This window comes from Hippichthys cyanospilos, chromosome 3 (assembly GCF_059441005.1).
Source record: "Hippichthys cyanospilos isolate Australia breed blue-spotted pipefish chromosome 3, RoL_Hcya_1.0, whole genome shotgun sequence".
NCBI lineage: Eukaryota > Metazoa > Chordata > Actinopteri > Syngnathiformes > Syngnathidae > Hippichthys > Hippichthys cyanospilos.
Window position 1 is genome coordinate 17,193,157 of NC_142371.1, and position 23,470 is coordinate 17,216,626.

At 43.8% G+C, this 23,470-nt stretch overlaps 1 protein-coding gene across 3 annotated transcripts in view; it reads left to right on the top strand.

Annotated features, from left to right (window-relative positions):
* cadm4 (cell adhesion molecule 4) overlaps positions 1-20,592 on the top strand; it is a 159,046-nt gene extending 138,454 nt beyond the window's left edge. For 2 of the 3 annotated variants that reach the window (XM_088411163.1, XM_088411162.1), the window contains exons 6-9: positions 1,995-2,167; positions 14,572-14,643; positions 17,536-17,664; positions 20,093-20,592. In XM_088411163.1, the coding sequence (XP_088267289.1) occupies positions 1,995-2,167; positions 14,572-14,643; positions 17,536-17,664; positions 20,093-20,202 (484 nt within the window). In that variant the 3' untranslated portion in view covers positions 20,203-20,592. The remainder of the gene's footprint in view (positions 1-1,994; positions 2,168-14,571; positions 14,644-17,535; positions 17,665-20,092) is intronic. The other variant, XM_088411164.1, reaches the window with a different exon arrangement.
* The last annotated feature ends 2,878 nt before the right edge of the window (positions 20,593-23,470 follow it).

Below are 23,470 nucleotides of genomic sequence, written 5' to 3' on the forward strand. Positions count from 1 at the left end.
TGATATGCTGTTATAAAATAAAATACAACAAAATCACGTATTGAATGATAAACAGTGAACTAAGATTGCAAGCTAACACTCTACTTGCTATCTTGAACGATAATCTCTAACATTTGAGCTGATGCACAAAAACATTGGGGAAAAAAAAACACTTGAAATGTCTTTTTTGTTTTAAAATAGAACACAACAAAATGCAGTGCCCCACTAGCGTATTAAATGTAAACAGTGAGCTAAAATAGCAAGCTAACACGCTACTCGCTATCCCTTAGTTAGCTTAAATGCTAGTCATAAGTAAATATATTTCTAGCAACTCTGATAGAAATGTATACATTTATACTAACTACATATGGCACAGAACGCCTAACAATATAAAGTCACTTTTGTGTAGTTTATTTGCAAGACGCTAAACAGGAAATGCCTAAGGCAACAACATCCGGTTTTCTTTTCACAATAAAATGTAACTTTCGGGAATAAAGCAGCTCTATAGGTATAAAAATAAAAAAAACAATTATGGCTCTTGAGCCAGAATATGTCGATTTATTGTCAACAAAACATCTGCTGGGGTTGAAAGGCCGACAATTTATGCTAGCCGTTGGTTTGACCGCGTGGCAATGGCCACCCCTAGGTGGCGCCACTGATTTGTTAACCTGACTTAGACAACATGGCTCAACTGAACTGCGGTGATTAGACCTAAAAGTTGTTGTTTTTTTTTCTTCTTCTTGTGTATGGGCAAATGGGAAAAGTTTAATTAAAGTTTGCGAGGGATTGGAGCTTTGGATGAGCGGTGGCTGGAATCTGTGCATGTAAGCACAAGCCATGACACACAGCCAGGCGCAGCTTTGTTCAGCGGGGAGTCGCCGTAATCCTCGCACCTCCTGTGTGTACACGCGTGTGTGTTTCCATCTATTTGCGCGTCTGTGTGTGTGTGTGTGTGTGTGTGTGTGTGTCTCCAGCCCGCAAATTTGACGCACCCCAGCCGTAACGGAAGACTTATCCGCGTGTGATCGCGTCGCGTCGGATCATCTCTGGGGACTTTGTTCATGATAGTTGATTTATCGGAGTTTGTTTTGGTTTAGGTGCTGCTGTTTTGATTTGCACTAAGGTTAGAAATCTACTCTTTGTAGTTTGTGTCCCGAAACACCATAGTAGCCTCTAAAGGTCCCCAAGAATTTTTTGGATGAAAAAAGTATATAAATAATCTGCTTTTTACGATTGTCACCAAATTCTCCAATTAATTTGCTTTCAATTAGCAAATTGTACTTTTCCTGTCACGGCATTCAAAATAATTAGATTAGATTTGCTAATACCTGCAAACACCCACAAAGGAGTCACTTGATTTGCTTCTTCGAGTTGCTTCATTTTACAATTAATTTGCTCCTAATTTGAAAAGAAATTTGAACATCTCCCCTGACTGCATTATAAACATTAAATTACATCTGCTAATATCTGCAGATACCCTGGAATTTCACCACAGAAACGTTGGAAGTTTATTTGTAGTGGTCTCTTGAGGGGAATTTTATTCAGCCACTCGGAATATAAACCGTGCAGCATCATCTGTTGTATTTCTAGTTTGTGTGTCTCAAAAATGTGTCACCAATAACAATGTCCGCCTATATAAAAGTGAACAAAAAAAGCTGTACACTTTTTTTTGTTTGTTTGGTCACCAAATGTTATAATTAATTTACTCTCGATTAGAAAACTGTACTTTTCCCGTCACGACATTCAAAAGCATTCAGTTAGATTTGCAAAAGGCCAACAATTGATCACAATAACACAATTTAGCAACAGGTTGCTTTATTTTCTAAATAATTTGTTCTTAATTTGAAAAAAAAATGGCCCGTTCATGTCATGGCCAATTAGATTGGCTGACACCTGCAGAAACACTTTCAAAATCTCACGTAGCCCTTCAAGGGCTTCCGCATACCCCCATTTGAGAACCAAATGGAATTTGACTTTGTAATTTGTGATGGTTTGTCCCTTTTTTTCCCGGGCAGGCCGAGGGTCATCCAGTGGTCCAAGATCAACGACACTTTACCCGAGCGGGCCGAGATCTCGGGGCCCACCTTCCAGATTTCCCGCCTGAGCCAGTCGCACAACGGGACGTATTTGTGCCAGGCGCAGAACAACTACGGGCGGGCGGCCGATCACTACACCCTGCTGGTCTACGGTCAGTCCTCCGTCCTCGCTGGCTTGCGCTCGCTTTCGCTCGTCCTCGTCCGACGGGTCCTGAAATGGGACGCGTCCTTCTTCGGCTTTTATTTTTTTCTCCTTGTGTTTGGATGCTATTTGTATTGATCCCTTTCCACAACCGCCGTCGCATTGCGTTTATTCTCCGGGCGGGACAATGGACGTATTATAATCCCGACGCTATCTTTCGGTTTGATTCGCTTTTCCCAATTTGTTTCACAGCGGGAAGATTCTCAACTACTATACGGGCTCCGCTCTTACTATTGCGGTCTTCTTTTGTGACATGTTTCTTTTCATAGCAAGAAAAGGCAACACGCAGAAATCAAAAGAGCAAAAAAATGGGTGCGCGTTAGCGAGTCTGTTACATTTTACATGATGACAACAACAAAACATCTGTTGGGGGGGGGGGGGGATTATGGCTGCTAAGGTTTCACAAGTTTTCAAAGATTCAGCGCTGATTAAATTCTTCATGAGGGCTGACCTGAATCCGCGGCGCTCAAAGGCGACGATGATGTTGACGCGCGCAACGCGGCCTTTTCTTGTTAGTCGGGAAAAGGTGCTGGGCGTCTTGTGACTTTTAATGTGGTTTCCCGCCAGGGGGAAAAGTGGAAACGAGCCAGTCAGCTTTTTTTTAAGAGGAAGAACTGCAGAATCTCTCAGTTTGACGAACACCACTCCTCCGAGTGTTTTCCTTTGGTTGCCAAACTCATTCACTGCCGCCGGCGTTTATATCCGTCGAGCGGAATCCAAGCGCTTACCGCCGTGGACGTTTAAAGGATATTCGTCAGCTGGAATCAAACCGTTTATTACCGTGGCAACTAGGCGCGGAAAGGTGTCTCGCACAGCTCATCTGCAAATCAGGTTCCCAAAGAACTGTAATCAGTGCTCTCGTTTGTCCGCGTCCCTGCGTCCCATACGCAACAAACAACATCAAACCTGAATTTTTTTTTTCATTTGTTTTTACAATCAGAAAACATTGAGCCAGTAAGTAAAAGGCGAAAATAAAACGCTATGGAAGATCGAGAAGAGGAACAAAACATACCTGTCGACGCAAACAAATACTCTATAAGAGGACTTTTCTACAAAATGGAGTTTAATCCGGGAGTTGTAATATGAAGAAGATGATGGATGTGACATGTTCATTCAAATATTTTAATATATTTTACCGTGACATTTTCTAATAGTAGTTTTTTGCTCATTTCTTGTAAATGCACTCTGAACCTTAAACTCACTTTGTCCTTTTTACTGCACAAAACATTTCTGTTTGGACCTATAGCTATAGCAAGTCCCAAGAAGTTTCCAGAGGTAAAATAAGCACTACTGTAATGATGAACAGATACCCATAGATGGCGACAGTGGCAGTTCTTTGGATTTGTGATCAGCGCAGCTTTTAAAGTGAAGAAAAATTGAAGGAATCTCGGCTTGTCACGGGGACAGAAAAAACATTGTTTCAGGTCCTTTGCATTACCCTTCCAAAAATAAAAATTGCTCCACAAGAATTGAAATTGCTTCCAAAAATAACCCCAAAATTAGAAATTGCTCCTCAAATGAAGTCAATGACTCACAAAAGTGGTCAGCAAAAAAATTTGCCTTTTACTACTAACAATAATATTCTTATATTGATAATGAGAATGATTGCTAATAATGTTATAATAAATTAGTTCAATATAAAATCCTTCCAAAAATAACCCAGAAAATGCTCCACAAAATTCGAAATTGCTCCTCAAACGAAGCCAATGATTCACAAACCTGCTCAGCAAGAAAAAAAAAAATCGAGCCTTTTAGTACTAATGAAATGATATTTATTAAGAACGTTCAATACCGCAGAGATCGGATGATATCCGACATCCGAAAAGTGGTACTGAGCGCCCCTCCCATTTTCCTCTTCGGGGTGTTTCATTGTTAGCCTTCCTTGACATGAAAAAATACATTTTTAGAAAAGAGGGGGTAAAAAAGTGCCCTTCACGCAGACTCTCCTCTCTGAGCTGGCGGCCATTTTTCTCTGCACTCGGGCTGATTTCTTGTTTATGCTCCCATAAATGATGAGCGGTGGCTCCGGGTTGCGTGTAAATCTCAGCCTTTTAATTTACGGCCGTTGGACTCGGCGGGCTCCGGCTATCTTATTTCACACTTTTATGACTTTGCCGAGGCGGAGGAGTCCTCTCGGCCCGTCTCGGCCCGTCGGAAGAGGACCGCGGGGATTTGGGCCAAGGACCGTAACTTTTGCCGCGCCGTCCAATAGGAGAAGCCTTCGTTCGATGCACCTTGTTAACACCTTGCGCGGATTTTAGCTCCTCACCGCAACCCCGGAGGCTTGCGAGCTTCTTCGCGCTTTTTTTTTTTTTTTTTTTTTTTTTTTACGGCAGATGGTCTGTGTCTTTACAAGTGTGGGATAAAACCGCTCATCTCGAACCCATTTGATTCCCGCTTGGGCGCCCTTTGCCAAGGACAAGAAATGGCAAAGACGCTCAGGCCAGACATTGTAAAAGTGAACACCCCCCCCGCCCACCTGAAAGGAGTATTTTGACAAAGTGAAGACCTCGCTCGGGAAAAGAACCGCGCCCGACGCGGATTCAATTTCCGTCGGATCGTCGCGCGTGAAACGGCGCATGCTATTTATCGTTTGGAATTTTCTTTCAAGTTAAGCTTAATAGTTACCTGAAGGTAATAAGAATTCGTCGTATGACGGGCGATCCAAACCTATATGAAATATATTAATTAAATGTATTGTGTTGGCTCCTCCCACCTGTGGTCCCCTGTGAAGGTTTCTTACTTTTCCCAAATTGGGGATTTTGATTGAAATAGATAATGAAAAACATCAAAATTGTACATACATATTAAAAATTGGTATAATATATAAATATATAGCAAGTATACAATCAGAAAAACAAGCAAAACAAAAACAAACCAAAACAAGCAAACAACACATTTGAAATACGACAGCAAATCAAAAATCCCAAACAAAAAAAGCAGAAGCAGACTACAAGAGACAAAGCACAGCTGGCCGTCTTCTCAAGTGTGGGAGGAAAATCTGCGTCGCAAAAAATAAATGAAAAGCACTGATACGGCAGCATCCGTTTTTAGACCCTCCTTTTGCCAAACACTTAAAAAAATAGAAAGAAATGTAAAGAAATACCAGAGATTGAATATTTGGACTCGAAACGTAAAAATATGTCTTTGGCATCGAGCGGGTTAATGAAGCGCGCGCAGCTCCCGCGCGGAGCCGACAAATGATGAAATGAAGGCGTCGGAAACGCCGGGCGGCATCAAAGCGCCGCGCGTCGAAAGTTCTCGGGCGACGGGGACGGGGGGGGGGGGGTCGGAGTCAAAAGTGGGTCGAGTCGGCACCTTTCATCCGGCGGCAACGCCTGCGGAAGGCCTCCGTTATGTGCGGCGTTTGATGCCTCCATGAGGAGAGGGCGCCGAGCCGCCGGTGTTACGCAAGCGCTCGTCTTTCCGCTTCCCGAGCGCTCCCATCCTCAAATGTGTGTCAGGTGCCGCGGGGGGTGCGCTGAAAATGACAGCCGGCAGGGGGTGGGCTCGCTGAAAAAGGTCAATCCCACTGAAGAAAGATAGAAAAGATGACATGCGTACAGCAAGAAATCAAATTCGTTCCAAATCGGACGTTGAAAATGAGCTTCATCGGGAAATTGAGATTTTGTGTCCCGAAACACCATAAAGGTCGCCAAGAATTTTTGGATTAAAAAAGTATATATATTATCTGTCACCAAATTTTCCAATTAATTTGCTCTCAATTAGCAAATTAGAGCTTGATGGGAAAAGTGAGATATTGCTAAATTGGCGGGATATCAAACTTTGCGCCTCCACCTGTCACGGCCTCAGTGCATCGGCGGTTTTATTTATTTATTTTATTTTTTTTTAAAAAAAGCTATATTGCCGAGCACTGTCAAGGTTTCCTGCAGTACGCTTATTTACTTAAATCTTACTTTTTTAAACTTTATACAGTCACTGTACTGTTGTCCCTTCCCATCCCTTTGGCTGCAGTCTCACAGAGAGCCATGGACCAGTGAGGTCCTGAGTTGCAATCTGCAGTACTCCTGCCCTAATTGGTCGACGGTCGCGCCGGGAGCCAATCACTTGTCTTGCAGGAATGCTCGTCTGCCTCGTGAAACTCACACACGCTGTTAGGAGCGTTGTAAATCTCTTACCTAGATTTCTTTTGTAAGAAATTGGCATTTCAAGTTGTGGTGTTTGGTCAGCTACAGGCTTCACTTTAGGAGACTTCCGGGCGCCGCTAATATAACGGCGGCTCTCAGCGGGACTGCAGCCAAAGGCATGGGAAGGGATAACAGTACACTTACCGTATACGGTTTACGAATTTATTTGAATAAATACGTGTACTGCAGTGTTTGTCTTGAATCTGTAAAGTAGAAATATTTTTCACATGGGGGGGTTTGCTACTTAGCAGTTTTTCACATGGGGGGGTTCTGGGCCCCATTAACGGCGAAAAACGAGGGATTTCTGTACGAAAGCTACAAGTAATTGAGGGTGGCATTCAGCAAGATAGTCTGCCTATTTAGCCATTTTTTTAGCCGTAAAAAGTTCATAGTAGCAAGCGGCCTAATATGTGTGCTTGTATAACAAAGCTAGCTAATATTTGATGGCGTCGCTCCATTTGCTTTGGAATGGGAAAAGCCTCCGGTACAAGTAGCAATCTTCACATCTTCCCAAAGAGCATCACGCTTGTAAAGATGATCCATTCTCACGGGAGGTGTCCCATCAGGCCCCCACCCGGCGCCGCCGCCGCCGCCCGCGTCTTCTCACCTCATTTTCACCTTCCCGTCCACTCCCGCGACTCCTCCCACGGCCTTTGGAGCGTTTATCACCTCACCGGCAGCCTGCCCCCCCGTTCCCGGTTCACCCGCAGTTCAATCCCTTTAGCGCTGGCGGCGAGCTCGTCGGGAGGGAGGGGGGCGGGGCAGGGGGCAGGCTCGAAAGCCAGGCGGGGGGAAAGGACGACGGAGGTGAAACGCGGGTTAACACCCGCCGTTCCGCTTCAATCCCGACAGCGGGGAGGGCGAGTGCCGGCTCGCGGGCTGTTTGCGGATGGCTAGCTTTGAGTTGTAATAATAATGGTCGCCACTAGATGGCCGCTAAGATTTTCCTCCCGCACTTGAGAAGACGGCCGGCTGTGCTTTGTCTCTTGTGGTCTGCTTCTGCTTTTTTTGCTTGGGATTTTTTATCTGTTGTTGTGTTTCAATTGTGTTGTTTGCTTGTTTTGGTTCGGTTTTGTTTTGTTTTGCTTGTTTTTTGCTGTTGTTTTGTCCTGTAATGTGTTGTGCCTTTTTTGTAATGAATTTTGTTAGGTTTTTTTTTTTGCTTGTGATTTTTTATTTTTATTTTGCTGTTTGTTTATTTTCTGTTTTGTGATTTTTTTGTGTCTGTGTTTTTGCGCACTTAATTTTCTGTTTCTGTTTTCTGGTTTGATTTACTGTTGTGTTTCGTCTTTTGGAATGTGTTTACCAAATTGCCGTTTGTGTAGTTAGTTGTTTGCACTTTTGGCCTCCAAATTATATTTTTTCGAATTTAAAATACAAACTTAGCTTGCTGGTGATGTCATCAGCTTATGAAAGATTTCAACTTAAATCACAAAAGTAGCATTTTCATATAGTTGAAGTGCATGAGAAGTTGCTAACGTTTTGTCCTACAAAAACACTGTTTTTTTTAATCCTTTTTTTTTATAATCTGGTTTTCTAGTGTAATTTATTGATCATTTTCAATATGCAAGACAAACACGGCAGTATAACAACCAAAAATCTTTTAATGAGTTGTTTTCTTCATTTTTATTTGTTTTGTAGAAATATGCAAAACCAATGAGTTATCACAATTCATTTTGCTCTGCTGTTTTTTCCCCATCTATGAATACGAATATTTTTGCAAAAATGCCCATTCCCGTCAGAAAAGTATTAAACGCAGTATGTGGGTTTTTTTTCCCTTCAAAGCCTTTTTAGTGCAGGGCTGCTTCTTTTATATGTATTGGAGCATTAAAATATATTAAGATACACTTGGTTCAATAAAAGCAGACATATGCACATATTTTACCAAAAAAAAAAAAAAAAATGTGGCCCCTTCCGTCGTTTAAATGGCCCTGGGGGGTCACTTGAATAGAGGGAGGGGGTTAGATTTTCTTGCAGGTGCATCGAGGCTGCGGGTGTTCTTTCTCATCTCCTTCTGTGCTCATTTTTTATTTGAAACTGAGAGCCAGCGACAGAGAAAGTGAAATAGTGGCCGTTTTTCGCCAGCGCTAAACTGCAGGCGAAAAGCGCCGGCCAATTTATGGGCGGCTGCCTGCGGCGCTGTCACCTTATGAAGGGGAGATGGGGGATTAAATCTCGCAAAAGGAGAAGAAAAGGTGAGCGCTGCCAGACCGGGAAGAGGAAGAGATGCGTCGGAGGCCATTTTGACAAAACTCGTCTTCACTCGGCCGGATTGCTGTTGTATTTTGCCACTTTTTCCAAACAACTTTTTGGGAGTTTTTCCTAGGCCTTGCCACGATGACCGCGATTCCCCAAATATAAGACGCGCTCTTCGTTTTGGGCTCAAATTCCGGTATTTTCGATGTTACCGTGTCTAAGACGCACCCACACTTTGGCAACAATGTCAAAACTGGAGCTTTTCCACCCAGTTCCCGTAAGCTAAAGATAACGTGGTCAGTGACTATCCCACCATTTAGCAATGCGTTTCTTCATATTCCCATTCATTTGCTCTTAATTAGAAATTCAAAAGGCATTCTTAAATCGATTTCAGAACCATAGCCTGCTTTAACCTCTGGAAATCTAAACGTAAATACTGATCAGTCACGTACATTCTTCGTCCTCTGCAAAGAATCAACGATACCCTGACAATCTGAGAGCAGCCCGGGTTTTTTTGTCTGTTCTTAACTGCTCTATACTGCCCCCTGTGGCCAAGAAGGAGCAACACAATATCCACACGATGGAAGAATGAACTTTCTCCCGCATTGTTGTTGCTAGCGCGTCTCTTTTGGACCGATGCATTCAACGCGACGCGGATTTGCGCGGCTTCCCTCGCCGATCTGTGCGGGGGCGACGGTGAGCGCCACCGATCGCATGCATTCCCATCGGAGATAAGCGAAATAGAAAATAACGCTGCGGCTTTTGATTTCGCTAATTAGGTAACCAAACGATTAGAAAGGCGTTTCCGTGACGCGGCACCCCCCACGTGCAAACCGCACGTCGGATAATCAACATATGTTAAATTAAGGTTGAAGGCTAAATTTTGCAAAGAGCTCCTGCAGTTGACCTCATTAGTTTCAGCCCGCGGACCTAATGAAGCTTTCCACGCACGCTGGACGACAAATACTTATTAAAAAAGCATTTCACACATATTACTACGCGCGCACAAGCTAGCAGAGCCATCCGCAGAGTTCAGCGCGGACCGGCCTCCGATTGTGGTTTCCTTTCTGCGCGACTGTTGTTGTGGACGATATTGGAGTCTTTATGTGGATGTGTTGAATGCGACGCCGCAAACGCGCACGCCGGCCGCCGCTTGGAGAATGTGCTGATTGTGTGACGAAAGCCCCGAGGGCTCCTTTATGTAATTGAACGGCGCTGCTGCACTCAAATGAACGGCCGCGCCAATAAAATCCCATTAGAATCGAGTTGCGGGAGAGGGGGGGGGGGGTAAATATGAGCTGTTATATGAATGTACTGTATGTAGGAGGGAGAGAGAGAGATGGGGAGAGGAGGAAAGAGAGAGACGTTAAATGAGTGAAAGGAAGATGGCGAGAGAGTGTTGGAATGGAGAGAGAGAGAGGCAAACGGAAAGAGAGAAAAGCAAAGAGAAAGGGAAAGAGAACGAGAGAGTTGAGAGGAAGGGAAAGAAACGAGTCGCTTGATGAACATACTGTATGCAAAGGGAGGGGGGTAGAGAGCGGGAAAGGAAGATGGGGAAAGAAGAGGAGAGAGAGACAAGTGCTGGAATGGAGAGAAAGATGTGAGAGGAGGAGAAAAGGGGAAAGAGAAAGAGACGTGATATGAAAAGTGAGATGATAATGGAAAGAGAGAGAAAGGGGGGAGAGAGAGAGATGAGAAGAAATAAACGAGCCGTTATATGAACATACTGTATGTGGGGGCATTATAAAGGAAGATGAATAAAGAGAGAGAGAGAGAGTGGGGAAAGACAGAAGGGAAGGAGAGAGAGAAAATGGGTGAAAAGGAGGAAAGGAGGGTTGGGAAATAGAAAAATGAAGTTGGAAAAAGGGGGAATGAGTCAGTGAGAAAAAGAGCATTAGAAAGGGGAATGAGAGAGAGCTATAGAGAGAAAAATGGGTGAGAGAGGGGAAAGGAGAGAAAGAGTGGGGAAATGGAAAGCGTAAGATGGAGAAAGTGAACGAGGGAGCGAGAGAAAGAATGAGAGTGGGGAATAAGAGAGGGAGAAAGAGAGAAAATGGGTGAGAAACGGGAAGCGGAGAAACAGTGAAAGAAAGAAAATGAAATGGAAAGAGTGGAAGATGGAGAAAGTGAAAGAGGGAGTGAGAGAAAGAAAGAGAGAGAGAAAGGGAAGAAAGAGTGAGGAAGGAGAGAGAGCGGGGGAGAGAGAGTCGGGAAATTGAGAATAAGGTGGAGAAAGTGACGGGGAGAGCGAGAGAAAGAGTGTGAGCGATAGAGAGAGGGAGAACAGAAAGAAACCAGCTGTTAAATTGGGGGGGGGGTTTAGTTTCAGGCACTTTGATGCACTCGTTTTTTTTTTACTTCCGTTTTAGAGGGTTAGGGTTAGAGACTAAGCTGTAACCCATCGAAACGCTGTAAAAAATAAACACTTGAATTCTAATGCATTTTTTCCTTTGTTTATGTAAGAATACAGTTTTGGGGATACTTGTACAATTTTAGATAATAATCTTATTGACAGTCTGCGTGTCGAGTGGGGGGGGCACAAAACGTTTTCTCTTTCTGGTGGGGGAGGGGGGGGGGGCTTGGCAAAATATAATTGAGAGACCTTGCGTTATTGGAACACACTTTCAGTTAGGAGAGACTGAATGGAACGGACGGAGCGAGAGGAAGATGGAGAAAGAAAGGGAAAGACGGGAGAAAAGCCAACGATATGAGGCGTTATATGGCCGTCCCGTATTGGGCCCGTGTCTCCGCACGCGCGCGTAAAAAGGCGGCCGCCTCATCTCGTCATTTAGGGCCTTGAACGCATCGTCCGACGGCTTTTGCAATTTGCCTCGTTGAGGGAACGAATAGCGTTCTCCTAAAGCGGGTTTGTCTCGTCAACATGTTTACTGACCCCATATATATATATATATATATATATATATATATATATATATATATATATATATATATATGAACAGAGGAGAAAAACAACCACTTTAAGGACAAATGATACTTTTAAAAATGCATTTTTCACAAGCTGTAAACGGAATGCAACGTGTGTGCAAGGCTCAGATAACGACCAATCCTGGCTGACCTGGTGGTCATGTGACATAAGTCGAAACGTGGTTAATCGGTCGTTACTTGAGCCTCGAGCACACGTGATGTCATTTTCGGTCAACGGCAAGTACAAAGTATGCTTTTAAAAGCAATAACTGTACAAAATAAGTTAGTTCTCAAATGAACTCATTCAATCCCAAAGACGTCATTTGAAGTTTTTAAGACTCGAGACATTAAATCCCATATATTCTTTTATACAATTTTTTTTTTCAAATATTTTCAGATATTAGAATAAATTAAAGACAAACCCCAGACATATTTTGTGTGCGTATATACACCATGACGTGTCAAGCTAATCACTTTGAGGAAAAGTTTCAAAATAAAAACCCGATAAGGCGATGGACAATCATGTATTTTTCTGCGTGTTTATTCTGAAAAAACAATGGACTATTCCAGCAAAGCGAAGACCTCGGATCCTAACGGCGCAGCAGCGGCGTTGGTGGCACTGCGGATCCAAATCGTCAGGCGGCGTTATCCACTCCTGCCAGGAGGCGATAGAGCGAGCGAGACGTCGTTACGGTGGCGTGCCAGCTCATCCGTCGGTGGGGAATATAACCTGGGCCGCGCGCCTGATTGGCAGCCGCGCATAACAATACGCCGGCGCGGCTGCCAATCAGCGCCGCGCGGCCCAGCGTTCTCCTATTCACCCACGACGGATGAGCTGGCACGCCACCGTAACGACGTCTCGCTCGCTCTAACGCCTACCTGGCAGGAAGTGGATTAACGCCGCCTAGACGATTTGCGATCGCAGTGCCACAACGCCGCTGTGAGCAGTTAGGATCCGCGGTCCTTCACACCGGAGTGTCCCACGCACGCGCGCACACTTATACACACGGGTTTTCTTTTTTTCTACCGGAGCGGGGACCCGCCATTGACGTTATGCATTTCCTAGCCCCTAACCGATCCAGATGATCGACGAACCTTAAGCAAAATCCAATCCAAAGTTCTTCTCCAAAAGTGAGGCTCGGCCCTCAAAAAGAGCTCTGAAGTTGCGGCGCCAAAATGGTCCCCGCAAAGACAGCAAAACCCGGGATTTGGTTCCCGCCAAGTAGCAAAAACCAAGGGCGCTTCTAAAAATGTCGGTGCTGGACCCAGATTATCACGATATAAGTTTTACTGCCATATGCATAGTAAAAGCAGGCAATGAAAGTCTTGTCCCCACCTTGTGGCAAAAACCAACACATTGCAAACTCCCCGTTCAGGGATTACGCATCGCTACGGGCATGAAAGCCTTTAGCACGCGCGTGACAAAGAGTCCATTTGTTGTGTGGAATGAAGTGGCGATGGCGCGGGATGAGGAGGGAGGACGCCTTAGTGCTGACACGAGACGAGCGCCGAAAGAGATTGATGATCTCTGGGCCGGCGGGAGAAAGCCGGGAGAGGCGGCCCGCTACTTACCGATAAATTAAGTCCTGACTAGAAAGGCCGCTGATGCGGCGTGTGTCGCTATGCAGCAGGCGGGGGAGCTGCGTCACCGACCCAAAAGTGGAATTGCCACTATGGAGTAGGGCGAGCAGATAAATCAAATTCATTCGATTTATTCATTTAAAAAATGGAAGATTTGAAAATGAGCTATATCGTAGAAGGTTTGCACTGTATAAAACGGAAAATTGTGTCTTTGGGATTGAATGGGTTAATATCAAAATTATTAAACATTAACAATACTTTTAAATGCACTTTTTTTTTCACCGCGTTAAACATATAGTCCAGTTTTTCAACCCATTTTAAGAGTTAATATTATGTCTATAATTAACTGTTTTAGTGCCAGGCATTTTTAGTCATACTTATAGCCTAACACTTAACTATATTTGAAAACAATAGAAATAGGTATCTGGGGTACAATGTCTGGACTCCTAAAAACGTCAAATTACGTCTGTGGCAATGTGCGTTATATATGTTTTAAAATGAATTTCGAGAAATTGCGTGGATGTCACTTATGTGGGATGCTGGGGGGGGGGGGGGGGGGGGTAGATGCATGAAAGCAGGACTTGAAGAAAACGATAGCCATCTACAAGGCGACACCTTCCATCTCGCCGACACGGCGACAATCGTCCGGCGAGACGGAGGCATTGTCCGTGACAGATGCGCTTCCAATGGAAACAAGCGTCGTGGCGGATTGTCTCATTTCCACGGCAACAATACGCTCGCACAACCCATGACGCCGCCACAATGGCGGGTAGCGCCAGAGCTATGAAAGTCGATATTGGTGGCAAAAGACAAACAAAAGAAAAAAAAAAAGACACACAATGGATGAGGATGGATGAGGCGGATGCTCTTATTTCTTTCGGATCTCGTATCTTTTTATACGTCTGTCATATTTAGCACACACAAGACATATTTTTGAAACAAATTACTATATTGTAGGCCATCTATCTATCTATCTATCTATCTATCTATCTATCTATCTATCTATCTATCTATCTATCCATCCATCCATCCATCCATCCATCCATCCATCCAGATCGAGTATTAAGAGGCTGTTAGATCTATCTATCTATCTATCTATCTATCTATCTATCTATCTATCTATCTATCTATCTATCTATCTATCTATCTATCTATCTATCTATCTATCTATCTATCTATCTATCTATCTATCTATATATCTATATCTATCTATCTATCTATATCTATCTATCTATCTATCTATCTATCTATCTATCTATCTATCTATCTATCTATCTATCTATCCATCCATCCATCCATCCATCCATCCATCCATCCATCCATCCAGATCGAGTATTAACAAGCTGTTAGATCTATCTATCTATATCTATCTATCTATCTATCTATCTATCTATCTATCTATCTATCTATCTATCTATCTATCTATCCATCCATCCATCTAGTCTGCATATTTGTTTCTATCTTCTGTAGTCATGCATGATTTTTGTTGTGTGTTTGTGTGTAGATAATGCGCCGCCCCCTCCCACTCCCACTTCCCATCCTAACGTCACCCCATCCCTCCCACCGGACCCCAAAGGTAACACACCACCACTTTTTTTTTAACCTTCATCCGCTTCCTCGCCGTCCTCTGGTGTCTTCCTCTTTTGTCTCAGGTGGACACACACACACACGCGCGTGCGTGCACACACTCGCAGGCAGCCATCGTTGTGCCTCAACCTTCCTTTGTCCTGTATTTACGCAAGCTGGCATACGCGGCGACGCCGGGCCGCTCCCGCTTCCTCTCTTATCGCCCGCCGCACATTTGAGCGACTCAGCATTTGTGCATATAAAGGCACGTGAGCGCAAACCAAGAAAATGGAACACGCGGAAGCCAGCGAAAGGACCAGATGGATCAGGTGGATGCGGAATGCTATTATCGCTCGCCGGTGTGACAGCCGTGGAAAAGGCTTTGCGCACATATATATATATATATATATATATATATATATATATATATATATATATATATATATATATATATGCACCGACGTTCCTCCTCTAGATTATCTCGTTATGGGAATTATTGTAAGTAAGAATACTTTTGATATAAAAATGCGCATTATGCTTTGGGCCTTCACGTTTGAAAAAAAAAAGTGTGTTTTATCTTTGGGAAAATACAGTATGCCCGTGATTCCAAGAGACCTTTAAAGCGCGCCCTCATACATCGACTGTATACGGCGGCGCTTTTCTTTCCAGCGGAAAAGAGACCGCGGGCGAAAAATCCAGCGTGTTTCTCATTCGTCACGGCCGCCTTCTCTCGCCACTAGATTCTATTGACCCGCTTTGTGTGCGTTCCTTTGTGAAAATGTCAAAGACGGTCACGGGGAATGAAGGTGCGGCGCCGACGCAACGTTTAGTCGATGCCGGCGCTCCAGAAAATCAACACGTTTGCTTTATGATTAGCGCCTGGCGCTGGACTAAAAAGGAAACGGGGTGAAGAAAGTGAACATCGAGGGTGCCACCCAAAAACGTACCTCCGAATCGCCAACCTATTTTTTTCTACAAAATTCATGTTTTATGAGATGTTTGCGTAGTCACATAAATATATCTGCAATTTTTCCATTTTGCAGATCCAAAAATGTCTTTTTGATGAGCTTTTAAGGTCCAAAAATGTATTCCCCAACCCAGATTTACACATAGTTCGTGATTTTTGCGTTTTTCGGATCCACAAATAGTTCCGTGATTTTTTTTTAAAATGATAATTTCATTAAATTCAATCATAATCGTGATTTTTATGGGTATTTCGGATTCGCGAATGTGTGACATTCACTTGGTTTGCAAACTAAGACAACTCAAACTAATTGCGATCGCCAATTCCGAAATTTTTTGCAATTTTCGTCATTTGCGTAATTTTTTTTTCGCAGTTGTCGCAATTTTGGCAAATCCCCCAGGGATAGGGGCTTGGGAGGCGATCGGCGTGTCCCATTTTTTCTGGCCGACGGGCTGAAAATCAGTTTGCAGGAGCTGGGGCCCGCTGCTGCTATTCATTCATTTAGCGGCACGTTCCCGAAAAGGTCGACGCGAGCGATGAAAAAAAATGCGGCGCCGTCCCACTCGCTCTTTTACTTCTTTATCTCTCCGCACTCATCTTAAGCGGTCGATTCCATTTCCCGGGCGGGCGGCTGCGGGGCGGGGGGGTGCAAAAACACCTTGCAAAATTTTCTCATTGAAAATGCATTGGGCTCTCATCCCAGGTGCTCAGCCTGGAATTTTTTTTTATTTTTTTAAATCTCTGGCTTCATTCACTGTCCTGATTTCTCAAGCATGCTGTCGGCGAGGGTGCGGCTGGGGGAGTGATGAGAGGTGATAATGTAACTCGGGTGGAAGATATCGACTTTTTATCTGCCGTCTGCCCACACCCGCTGCTCTCTGCCTCCCTTTTTTCTTCCTTGGCTCGCTTTTATGGCTTTTTTCTCTTTGTCTATTCAGACCGCCCTCCGCTCGCAAAACTCGGCCTCCTTCATACTTCATAGCGGTGCTTCTCCGATGGCACTTTAGGGGGCATGTGAGATACGAACGGGGGTTCTGCTGCAAATACGCCGTAATTCCATAAATATAAGATGGACTCTTTCCCAGAAAATGAAGGCCAAAAATTTGGATGATAACTTCAAGATTCGATTTTTTAGAATCCGAGTTTTGCCCTATTCTTACTTAGGATAATTACCGTAACGGTCAATAGAACAATCGCAAAAGTTATTTTCCCATCACTAGAGTATTTCCCGTATTATAATTTCAATGAACGGCCTATATTAAAAGTGTTTTCATATATAGGGCGCACCGTATTATAAGGCGCATAGAATAGAAGGCTCAATTGTGGCTGCGGGTGCATTGTGCATCCACTAGATGGAGCAAATGAATGGGAAGATGAAGCAACTTATTTTTTCCATGGGTTATCTTCTGGAGTTGCTGAATGACATACGTCTAGAAATATCACCACAAATGGCCTTGCAAAGTTTGATCAATCAGACATTATGGTATGGTAAAAAATAGGTCTTCCTTAAAAGGATTTTTTTTTTTTTCGAAAAACAGAAGTTTCTGCTTTTCCAAGATGTTTTTGTTTTGTTTTTTTTGTACAATTTTTTTTTTTTTTAATCGTTTTAACCCTGCTTTGGGAGGGTTTTTTTTTTGTTTTTTTTTTCAAATCATTAGAAAAACAGAAAACATTTATTCCGAAAAATGTTTTTTACTGTTAACAATAATGTATTAAAATAAATAAATAATAAATAATAACATAAAAAAAAGTTGCTTTTTTTTTTTCAAGGGACTACAGTAAGTTTCCATACTGAACATTATTTCCCCTAATAGAAAATTTGATTTAGATTTTTTTTTTAAAAACCCGCTTCTTCTTTTTTCGATTGCAATTCGGGAAGTTTGTTTTGAAAAGTACCACTTCAGTTGACTTACCGGCAGCCGACGCGTGCTCGCACAGATCCCGGCGCAGTGGTGGAGACTCACAGCGCCGTACCCTACGCGGTGATCGGCGGCGTGCTGGCCCTGCTGGTTTTCACCGTCATCTGCGTGCTCATCGTGACCATCTGGTGCTCCGTACGCCAGAAAGGTAAAACACACGCCAAGCATTAGCGTTCCCCATGCCAAAAGCAGCATACGTTGGAATTATCAAGCGATAGATGCGCCATGACACCGAGGGGACGCATTTACGTTACTGATGCAAAACGTGACCAAAAATAGTTGGTCGTCTTGCGTTTTTAAGATTGATCTGTGGACGCCTGTCACTGCATTGCGTTTGGTGTATGTGTCCGTTTATGGACATGCAAAGTAAGCATCTGTCTTAACATATGTGGAAAAAATTGGCAACTCGCGTCCGGCACGAGCATCTGCTATTCACGTCGTTTATATTACGCGGCTGTCCTTCCGTATACACGAATACGAGTATGTGTGTGTATCATCAGTCCATCTACTCACTCACTCGCTCACACCCATGTTTATGAATTATGAAACATTTCCAATAATACAAGTATGTCTGTCTCAAATTTCACACATGTAACAAATATTGTATTTGTTTATTAATGCACAAAGGCATAGTGCTAACATCTTCTCTGCCATTCGCGTATTCACTCATTTACTTTTCTAAATTATGAAGGGGTGCTTTCATATACACAAAGAATATGTATATGTGTTTAACATGAGTTTACTCACTCACTCGCTCACTCACTCACAATTATAAATCTTAAAAACTGCCCCCCCATTTCCACAATTACAATCCAATACTTTTGTAAATTATGAAGGGGTCCTTTCATATACACAAAGACAAGTATATGTGTTTAACATGAGTTTACTCACTCACTCGCTCACTCACTCACAATTATGAATGATAAAACTGCCCCCCCATTTCCACAAAAACAATCCAATACTTTTGTAAATGATAAAGGGATCCTTTCATATACACAAAGACAAGTAGGTGTGTTTAACATGAGTTTACTCACTCGCTCGCTCACTCACTCACTCACTCGCTCACTCACTCACTCACTCACTCACTCACTCGTCCTCCTTTATCGAAACGCTCACTGGTATCAGCACTTGGTATCGGTAACTACTCAAGAGTGGCAAGCTTGTAACGGCACCGTTGTCACGGTAACACAAGTCGGGCCGGGCCTTTAGCACGTTAGCGCGAGGGTTTGGCTAGTTGTCCCTTGTCCTTTTGCGCTAACCTGGCGTGCCGTGTGTGTGCCCGCCCCCTTTCCTTCCTTGGACCACGCCCAAGGCTCGTACCGCACCCGAGAGCCCATCCTGGCTTGGTACTGAGCCGAGAAGGCGGAAAAACTAATCCATTAACCCGGCGGGCGGGCGGGCGGGCGGGCTGGCGGGCGGGTAGAGCCGAGCTCCGGCTGGGCTTCCGTTCCCGCGCGGCGCGTCGTCCGGACGCTTTCGTCGGCCCCCCCTCTCTCACGCGCGAGCTCTCTCCCTCTGTCTCGCCCTCTCTCTCACGCTCATTCACCTCCTCTCTATCTCTCTCTTTGTCGCCCTCTCTCTCTTGGTCTCTCAATCCCTCTCTCTCGCTCGCTCTTGGGCTCTCACATACACTCTCTCTCTGCTGTCTCCTATCGTTGGCTCTCTTTTTTCTTTCTCTCCTGCTCTCTCTTTTTTTCTCTTGCTCTGACTCTCCTCTCTCACTGTCCTCCCCTCACTCGCCTTCTCTTTCACACACTCTCGCATCTTCATGCTTTTTTTTCTCCCTCTCTCACGCTCCCTCTTTCTCACTTGCTGTGTCTCGTCAACCTCTCTAACACCTCGCTCACGCGCTTTCGCTCTGACACTCCCCCTCTCTCACTTTCTTGCATTATTTTGCCCTTTCTCTCCCTCTCTCACGCTCCCTCTCACTCTCCCTCCCTCTCTCCCTCCCTCTCTTGCTCTCTCACACTTGTTCTGCCTCTTGCCCTGTCTCTCTCACTCTCTCTCTCACACTCACTGCCTCTTGCCCTCTCTCTCTCAATCTCCTCCCTCTCTCTTGCTTTCTTTCTCCATTTCTCTTTCTCTCTCACACACTCCCTCTCTATAATCCTCTTTCACTCTCCTCCCACTTTGTCACTCTTTTCCACTTGCTTTGTCTCTCACCCTCTCTCTTTCTCGCTCTCTCGCTTTCCCTCGCCCTCGCTTTCTTGCTCACTCTTCCTCTCCCTCACACTCACCTTCTGTCTCGCCCTCTCTCCCGCATCGCTCCGTCTCTTGCACTCTCTCACTGCTTTTACTCTTGCTCGTTCTTTTTCTCTCTCCTTCCCTTCTCCCTCTCTTTCCACCCTTCCTTTCTCATTCATTCTCTGTCCACCCCCCCTCCCTCGGCCCTCCTGTTTCTCACCCCTTCTCTCTACCTCCCCTCTGTGTCTCTTTTTCTCTCTGTCCACCACCTACCTTTCTCCCTCTCTCTCGTTTGCGCTGTCACTCCCTCTCTCTTTCCGTCTATCTCACTCTCGCTAACCTCCCCTCCCCCCTCCCTCCCTCCCTCCCTCCCTCCCTCCCACCTCACCCAGGCTCCTACCTTACCCACGAGGCCAGCGGCTTGGACGAACACGGCGAAGTGCAGGAGGCCTTCCTCAACGGCAACGACGCCAGCCAGGGCAAGAAGGAGTACCTACTGTAGCCCGCTCGTCGACCTCCGACCTTACCCCCGCGCCCCCGCCCCGCCCCCGGTCACACCTCATCCACACACGACACACACCCGGGAAAAGCGTAACACACAATAAATCCAATGAGGGCCCGCGCAATATGCTTTTCTGTACGTGGGTAAGGGTAGAAAAACAGAGGATAGGAAATGAGACGAAAGAGCGGGAGGGAATAACCAGAGGAAAATAAGTGGCCGCGCTTCGCGTCCCCCCATGCACGCTACTAAATAAGCTAAGCGACATCCGTCGACGCCAAGAAATCGGCTCGGACTTTAATTGGCAGGAAAGGACGCGAGTGTTTTTTGGCGCTCTGTGCATATGCTAGTGTGCAGGAAGTGCTGCCTCCAAGACGGAAAACAAATCTTCTAGGTGGGGGGGGGGGGGGGGGGGTTGTTTTAGTATTTGTCATAGAGATAGAGCCAGCCTCCGCCCATCAATTAGGGGGTGTAAAGTTGTCTAAAAGTTGATCGGAGTATTTTTGACAATTTTTTTCTCAAATTGTGGATGAAATAAATCCACACCACAGACAAGGGAACTCAAATGATTATTTCAAGATGCAGTACGAACAAAAAAAGTCATCAATCGGAACAGTATTTAAAAAAAAAACAATATTGTTTGGTATATAGTCATATAACTTTTAAAACGAATCAGTCGCTCCTGTCAAAGGCTTAACAAAAGGAATATGACTCTCGCAACTTCATTATTTCCCAGCGTCATTGAAGGGGATCAAAAAGGTTTAGAAGTCTTCATTTGGTGGGTGGGGGGGCAAGAACATAAAGCTTGGATGGCGTCGATTTTTGAACGCTTATACACACACACACACACACACACATTGATCTACATGTAAACATATTGACAAAGCGAGTATACATATCTCAGAATTCCTTTGTATAAAAAAAAAACAGCAAACGCGTAAATTAAACTTTTAAGAGAGAAGAACACTGTTTACTATTGCATTATGAAAATATACTATACTAACACTGAATATTAGCCGATAGAGGCGTAAAGCCGAACAAACTACTGTCCAGTGAACTTTAAAGAAAAAAAAAAAAAGAAAGAAAAAAAAATGTCTTTATCAGAAATCTACAAAGGCGTATTAGGGCACACTGAAAAGAAAAATATCATAAACCAGAAAAGAAGTCATCATTTTTGTGTAAATTTGTATTTTTTTTCTGGAATATTTATTAATATATGAACGCAAATTCCAGACTTTTTTTTTTCAATCCCACATTTACTCATTCAACGCCAGGGACGTTTCTTTACGTTTTAAAACCCAGATACCTAAGTATTAAATCGATATGTACTGGAAGGACTTTCACTTCCAGATACTTGAGTATTGAATCGATACTTAAATATGGAAATCTGGACTCTTAAGAAAACGTGAAAATACATCCTTGGCATTGAATGAGTTAAAAAAAAGACTAGTTTTTAGTCTCATGAGATTATATTTTTTCAGACATGTTTTTTTCTGTACACACACACACACACATTATTACACTCATTATTTCCCTAGTCGGATTTTTTCCCCAAATAATATTTTTTTCCCCCAATATTGCACTTACTTTTGATAGGATTGTGAGAGGGCGTTTGAGTTAATCTCGCTCTGTAAAATGATTCACTCTTGAAGTTTTTTCTTGTATTATTTTCCAACTTGATTGTGATCATGTTCATTTACTTGGAGAAAACATTTTTTAATGTTCTGTCATTCTCATGCATTACTCTTGTTTAAGTGCATGAATATTGTATTCATTGTAAAGTGTCTAAAAAGCGGATATAAAATTATGCTTTTTTTCCTTTTTTCATTTGAAATGAGCATTTTTTTCATGTTTTATCAAAATATTACAATGTCTGTATAACTTATTCTCAAATTTGACTTTTTTTTGTTTCTTTTTATTTGACAATTTGGCTAATTTCACAGTCTAATTCTGAAATTGCATGACCTTTTTTTTTATTCTTGGGGAAAAAAATTACAACTTTACTCTGAAAATGTTTATTTACTTGGATAAAATTCCTGAAAAAAAATTGTTTTGAGCACTTGCACTTACTGTGGGAAAAATCCAACTGCTTTCACTCGCAATTTTCATGCTTGAGATTTCCTGTCATTTTTTGTCGGGGGTTTTTTTTTTTTTTTTTTTTCATGAGTGTAGCCCTAATACTCCCGCGTAGAAACCGGAGGTCTTACTGATTTTTTTAAATGAATTATTCTTGTTTGAACAAATATGATTGTTGTTCAAGTTCCTGTTCTTATCATTATTATTATTATTATTATTATTATTATTGACGTTGTTATTATGACGATTGTAAATGTAAAAAGAAATGTACACTTCTCACGCTTTGTTTTGAATCCTACTGTAGAGCGGTTGATGTCTTCTTTTCTCCCGCAGTTTCCCGCCAAAATGTCCTCCCCTGTCGCAACCTGTCGTCGCCTCGGCTTCCTTTCAACGTTTGTTTTTTTTTTTCGTGTCCATGTGTCATTGTTGATATATAGCTAACGATTTCTTTATAGGGGAAAGCTACAAAGCACGAGAAAATAAAAAAAAAAAAAAGATTGAAAAAGTAACCGCCACGTGTTTTGCTTTTGCTAGCGCTTAGCGCGGAATTAGCAGGTGCTGTTTTTCCGCGCCGACGGGAGACGGGGCGCGCGATGAAATCGATGGGGAATAAGCGAGCCGTGCGCGCTGAAGGCTGAAGATAAAGGCGTGCTTGAGCGCGGCGGGTAAACAAAGCAGATGGAAGCGGCGTGCCGCTAATGAATCATAAAGCTGCGAGAAGAAGATAGAGAAGCCCAAATACATCTGCCACGGACGGGAAAGTGGCGGCCGATCGATAGCCGATTCCGTGGAGGGGCGCCCGGCTCGCCCGCGAAAGACGGGGGCGGGGCCCGATCTCAGGTCGCCGGGGCGACGGATCAATGGCGGCTTTTGGTGCCGCTCCGTCATAAAGGAAGATTGTCAAGCGGCAATCAAAGTAATGGACTGGCGGCGGCGGCGGCGGCGGCGGGCGCGTCCGGACTTTATTATGATGTTTTTTGAAGGGAGACGATCCTATCGGGACGAGCGTGATGGATGGTTCATCAAAAGGCAAACACGGGCCTTTTGTTGGCCGTCAAAGCGGACAACGTTGGCATGAAAAAAAAAACGGCGTCGCTAACTACTGTTAAAGTCAAAATCACGATTAAAAAGTTGTCTCGCGTCACCAGATAAATTGTCAAATCAAGGAAAACAAACGGAAGACGACCGTAGTTCC